The sequence below is a fragment of the Ascaphus truei genome, chromosome 2 (assembly GCF_040206685.1).
Source record: "Ascaphus truei isolate aAscTru1 chromosome 2, aAscTru1.hap1, whole genome shotgun sequence".
Lineage (NCBI taxonomy): Eukaryota > Metazoa > Chordata > Amphibia > Anura > Ascaphidae > Ascaphus > Ascaphus truei.
The window spans coordinates 136104938-136111541 of record NC_134484.1 but is presented as its reverse complement, the minus strand read 5'-3'; the positions used below and the strand labels follow the sequence as shown (position 1 = coordinate 136111541).

The window sequence follows — 6604 nt, the reverse complement described above, 5'->3', positions numbered from 1 at the left end:
CTTCCAGAAACCATAGGTGTGTTGTAGCTTATCCTGGTCACGTTCAAAAAAGTCATTACTTGATAAAGTGAATCTTATTGAGGAATTAAAATTCCGTGCATGCTTACGGTCTTGGTAATAAGGATATTTTGCTCGAATGAAATCATCGATTTGGCGTGTGCTTGCTTTCTGTCCGCGACTGTTCAAGATGGCTTCACAGATCATGTACTTATACCCTAAAAGGGGATTAATATTGTTAACGAATTCATCAGCCATGTCTGAGTAGCACAAAAGCTGTGTGCAGGTCTGTGTTATTTGCTCATCAAAATGAATGTGCTGAATGGCTAACAAACTCCTGTTTTTCCTTGTCAAGGTCAACAAAACTAACTACTTTGACTCCTTATTTCAAACGCCAATTGGATTTGTTTGTCTAATTGGGTTAACAGTTGTGGTTCGTGATATGGGACTGTGGGAGAAACATTTCTCCTTCTTTTATCTCGTTTGTGAAAAACATCCCTAGACTTTGAATGCGTTCACATAGTGTTTTTTTGAAAACTAACAAAGACCAGTGTGTGAAAATATTTCTTAGCCAGGCATATCAGTAAAAACACACCTGCAAAAAGAAATGTTTTTTCCCCGCTTACATTTCTGTGTGTATGTGAAAGTCTGGTTAACTCCCTGTCTGCATGAGTTTAAATACGTGTGTATATATATATATATATATATATATATATAAATATATCTCTTATAAAAATATATATATATTTATATATTATATTTTTTTTTTTTTTATATTGCAGGAGTACACACAACATTGATGGCATTAAGTATACCTTGTATGAAACCTATTTAAATGGTGAGAAACATGATTGAATTAAGTAATAAACATTTGTTTAAGCACAATACTGTTAGAGTCTCATACTTAGGATATTTCTCAAACATTAGGCCTGTATTATTAAAATAGTGTTTTCACAAGGAAGCATGAAGTGTATTAGTTTGTGTATACCAGTTTATATAGTACTATATATATATATATATATATATATATATATATATATATATATATATACACATATACATATATATATATACACACACACACACTCACACTCACACTCACTCAGTGTGTGTGTGTGTGTGTGTGTGTGTGTGTGTGTGTGTGTGTGTGTGTGTGTGTGTGTGTATATATATTATTATACATTCTGAGATGTTATAGAAACGAACACACAACTGATTAAAGGACAAAATTACAATGGCCAAGCAAGGCAAAGGTAAGTAATAATTTACACATAATCCTGCTGTACACGTACAAGAAAGATGTTTGCACTTACTTAGGTGTTTTAATAATTGCATGTGACTAATATGCATATGCAATTCTTACATCAATTAACACACCCAAAATGCAATGTTTTGCTGCAAAGTCAATGGCAGCTTCTCTAAACTTAGCAACTGGCTCCTGGTGGACCATTACTGAACAGACGATTACAACATAAATATTTATAACACAATTAATTATGAGTGTTAACATTTCCAAAACTTCACGTGTACAAGAACATAGTTGAAAGTTTGGAAACAACACAGTCTTCAGCATACATACAATAGTAATTAGATAATCTGAAGTCCACAAAACAAGGCCAAAGACATATTTTCTGAATTATAACATTTATTTTTTTTGTTCCTTTTGCGAGCGAGTAACAGGCCTGCTTGTTGTCTCTTGAATTTTCCTTTTTCTTTTGCCACCAACTTTAGGCACAACAGAGCCACTTTGAGTGGCCTCTGGCACTTCACGGGCAGGGCTTGTGGCCAGTGACTGTTCACCTACGGGGCTTGTGGCCAGTGACTCACCTACAGGGCTTGTGGCCAGTGACTCACCTACAGGGCTTTTGGGCAGTGATTCACCTACAGGGCTTTTGGGTAGTGACTGTTCACGGACAGGGCTTGTGCCCAGTGACACATGTGAGCAAGTTGGTAGACACTGCACAAGTGATGATTGGTCTGTTTCATGTGTGTCTTGTTTTGTTTTTGTCGCCTCCTTTGTAGGTGTCTGCTGCTGAATTTGTACAGATGGCAGCGGTAGGATGTCATCAGGAACCTGCACAGCAATGTCTGCTACTTGACCGGTAACATTTGGGCCTGGTGAATGAATATCAGATGAATGTGGTGAAAACTGACCTGCATGAACAGATCCTGGCTGGGAGGTGTTGAATTGTGGTACATTAGTCTTTCTCCAGTAATTAGCTTGTGTTTGCTGAACAACTAATGCTTCGAATGAGGTGTTGATTTTTTGCAACTGTTTAGGCACTTCAATGAAGATTCTGTGGAGATGTGCCAATTGTGATACTGTTTCTTCCTGCAGTCCAATCATCCTTTCCAGCACTGTCATCATGTCTGAATGGCGACGATTTTCTGCGTCCACTATTTTTCCCTCTGAAGCTACAATTGCATCGTATGTGGAAGTTGATGGACGATTTGGCGGTACAACAGTTTCTATTGGCACCTCTTCATGGTCACATGATTGTATTTCAGTCTCTTCTGTGGCGTCATCCTCATCATACTCATCATCCTCATCACCATGATGTTCTAAAAAGAAATGTACACATTATTAAATGGCATGTTAATGTATGCTGTGTTACTATGTAATTGTACTGTGTCCTAAGTAACACCTAACATGTTAGCATACGTTTTATAACCTCATTAAAAACTACCTTGACTTACGAATAATGTTTGGACTCAGTATGAAATATGAATGAATGAAAAGTTGCTCTAAACTCAGAAGTCCTACATGATAATTAACATCACTAACACAATACATGTTGCCTTACACTTAATTTTCACTGACACTAAGTAATCCTATTTAAAGAAGATGTGCAAAACAAATAATGCACATGACAACATAACATATAGAAGAGCACATATTATATGGCCAGCAAATGATACACTCACCTTCTAGTAGTGTTGAGCTGGCTGACCCAGGTGAAGACACTTGTTCCATCTCAGGTGACACATGTCCTCCAGGGGCAACTATATATAACAATAACATAAGTTTTACATTTACATGTGTAAATATTGAACAAACACTTATTGTATGTTCTGTATTTATGATTAACTAACAACATCAGTTCCTTAACCGAAAATGTGTGTGAAAGTGAACATAAATAGTTGTAATAACACTGTACATGCCTGTGTACTTAGAATTTTTGAGTTCCCTAACATACAACATACTATGTTTCTGCAGTAATGCGTGAGGATAAATAGATTAAATGAGTACATAAAAATCATATGTTGTGTAGTGATATCAGTATCATAATGTACATAACTATCATGAGATGACCATTCACAATGGTTATCATGAAGGTGGTCATATTGCAAAAAGTGTTGTTTTTGGTAGAGGATATGTGTGGTACATTAATCGAAGATGTGGCACACCTGAATGTGGCTGTGACTCAACAAGACAACACATGCAGTGTGTGATAATGTGTCTTTCATAGTAGTTCAACTATAGATATGAGTGAACTAATGTGTGACGTACGCTTTGATAAGTAATGAGTTGTTGGGGCATTTAGTAGCTAGAGTTAAGCTTTCAAATGAGTGTGATTAACTTCAGTTGTGCTATTCAGGTTGTAAGAAAGGTATTCCCTTCCCCAAAAAGCCTAATCAGCCACACCTTTCAATGACTTGAAACAGGTGCAAATGGTGTGAACTAAGTTGACCGTGAAATGAGGCTGTAATTAGTGTGTGTGCTGAACCCCACCCCCTCTGTTGAAGTGTATGCTGTGATGAGATATTAATTGCAGCTGCTTTAACACAATGGTAGATGAGCTAAGTAGTCATCTGCAGTGTTTAAGTTATGAAAACAATGACATAACATATGATACGTGTGCCTCATTATGCTGTCTGTATATGACATAAAGCAAAAATGGACCTTTTCATAAGCAACTATAGATGTGTTAGTGCCAGTGATGTTTGTAGGCCGTTACATGCAATTTCTTTGATGCATGCTTAAAATAGGCAGTAATGTCATGTTTGTCGGAGTAAAATCAATAAAATACACAATAATATGATACATATTTCTGTTCTGTACCTGTAGCTACTAATAATTTCTCATGAACATGTGTTACACATGTGTACTACCCTGTTGTTCCCCATCTTCGCCCACCATCAATTGCTTCCACTGCAGCTATGCATTTTGGGAATTCACATGTAAATGAGCACGCAATGGCACGTGCTATATTAGTTACTGCTTTTAGTAGGACTACTACATATATGTCTATTTTGAGATATATATATACAGAATCAGACACATACATATATAGATGCAGGTATGCTTATATTGTGAAGACAGTATAAAAAGCAGTGTAAATATGCAAAATAACTGTAAGCAACGACACGCCTAGTACAGTAATATTTATCACCTGCTGGAAATTGTGACGGATAAATTCCAATGTCACGGTCACCAGCCAAGCCTTCCACGACGACGGTAAGTAATTTTGGCCGAAGCAGCTCCTCCAATGGAGTCAATATGAGACGTTGTGGTGTGGGCCCACCTCCAGTGCCAGTAGCATGCACGCGTTGGTCTTGTATTTTCTTTTTCAATTTGGACCTAATATCATCAAATCTTTTCCGACAATGATACTTGTCCCTGACACTATTCCCACAGGCATTGACACCAATGACTATTGTGTCCCACATTTCTTTTTTGCTTGCTGCACTTGTCCGCCCTTGAAAAACATATAAAAGATATGAGGTAAATTAATAATAATATAAGCACCAGTTTCCTACACTGCTAGCTGTTCCAAGAGATAGCAAACATGCTGTTTTATGTGTAATATGTGCAGCACATGAGCATTCACTACTAAACCTATACATGTAAGCAAGGTTGCATTCATATTGTATGCAGTTCTGGCAAATTGACCGCCTGTGTTTATTTGTCCTTGTAAGGCATGATAAAAAGCTGTGTTTCCACACTAATGAACATAGAAAGATATTGTGTACCCATATTTGCATATGAACAAAACTCAGATGACCTAGGATCACATGTATTTGAATAATAAATGTAAAGTTACACTTACCTACTAAATGTCCATAGAGACTGTCATAGTGCTCCAGAATGCCAGTGACAAGAGCCCTATTTTCCTGGTCATTGAAGCGAGGATTACGTGGCTTCTCCACACGTTTTTTCCGAGCAGGTTTAGGGTCAGAGCTTGGCTGGTGCTGACTGGACTCTCCTTCTTCCAATGGAAGAGCCTCCAAAAGCTGGCCACCAGCAAGCACGCCACCACCAGACACCCCATCAGCAACTGCGCCACCAGCAGCACTCCCAGCACCAGCACTCCCACTCCTAGCACCAGCACTCACACTCCTAGCACCAGCACTCACACTCCTAGCACCAGCACTCCCAGCACCAGCACTCCCACTCACAGCAACAGCACTCCCACTCCCAACAACAGCACTCCCACTCCCAACAACAGCACTCCCACTCCCAGCAACACCACTCGCAGCACCAGCACTCCCACTCCCAACAACAGCACTCCCACTCCCAGCAACACCACTCGGTGCACCAGCAACATCACTCCCCTGAACAGAACGTTCACTCCGACGCGTACTCCCACGAGTAGCACTCCCACTCCCACCAGCATCACTCTTCCCACGCTTTGCGGGCATACTTCCAGCACTCACAAAAAACAGACAAGAAATGTACAGGCAATCACACGACCCACTTCCACATATAAAACAAGACAAAGATGTAAACAAAACAACAAAGGACAAAGCTCACCCAATACACAACAAGTCTCTCAGTCAATATGCAAATCTTCAATCGTCCAGCTCTGTGCGTCTCTCTCTCTCTCTCACTCCCAACAACACAGAGAATGATTAGCAGTACACGTTGCCTTTAAATATGGCGCGCAATCAAAAACATGCTTGTTTCGCCTGATTCAGCAAGATTTGTGATTGTGCAACCTAACAGCACCCCGCCACGCACGCCGATACACCTGTGTGTGATCGGCTCATCATCGTGAGAGTGGGCGGATTTGTTTTCTGGTTGATTTTGAATGTATTCGGCACTTACTGCATACGGAGAGGGAAAAACGCCAATAACATGACTAATCGATAAGCTTGCCGATTTCACATAATCGTCGCTTACTGCATGAGGCCCTTAGACTTACAAGCTATTGGACTTATACTTTTATTTTACAGCGTTTGTTCAGCTCTACACCGCTAATATATTTCGAGCACCGGATACTTTGGTCTGTTTTACAGACCAACAATCCTCTACTGTACCACAGGGGCACGCAAACTTTTTTGCTTTGCCCGCCTTGCCTGCTCCTCTCCATTCACATCATGTGAGCCGCAACGCCATTTGACGCGTGTAACGTCACGTCGCATGACCCCGCAGCGTCATTTAATGTTGCGTTGCCATGGACACGAGTGACGCTGCCAGAGTCCAGGTACGTTTTAGAGTTGCAGGGGCCCCACGCGATCCCCCGGCATTTAATTTAAATGCCTCAGGGAAGAGTGCAGGGGCTCTGCAACCACCTACCCCCCCCCCCCCCAAGACAAATCCAGCCCCCCCCCCCCACTTTGCACACCGCTGCTGTACCATACTAAATATTATGGAGCAATCAAC

General features: G+C 40.3%; 1 protein-coding gene across 1 annotated transcript; it reads right to left on the bottom strand.

Moving 5' to 3' along the window:
- Positions 1-1642: 1642 nt before the first annotated feature.
- LOC142488144 (uncharacterized) lies at positions 1643-5758 on the bottom strand. The gene is made up of 4 exons (XM_075588516.1): positions 5049-5758; positions 4392-4697; positions 2923-3000; positions 1643-2559 (listed from the first exon to the last, which is right to left on the bottom strand). The coding sequence occupies exons 1-4, from the start codon at positions 5638-5640 to the stop codon at positions 1643-1645; spliced, it is 1893 nt and encodes a 630-aa protein (XP_075444631.1). The 5' UTR covers positions 5641-5758.
- Positions 5759-6604: the final 846 nt, after the last annotated feature.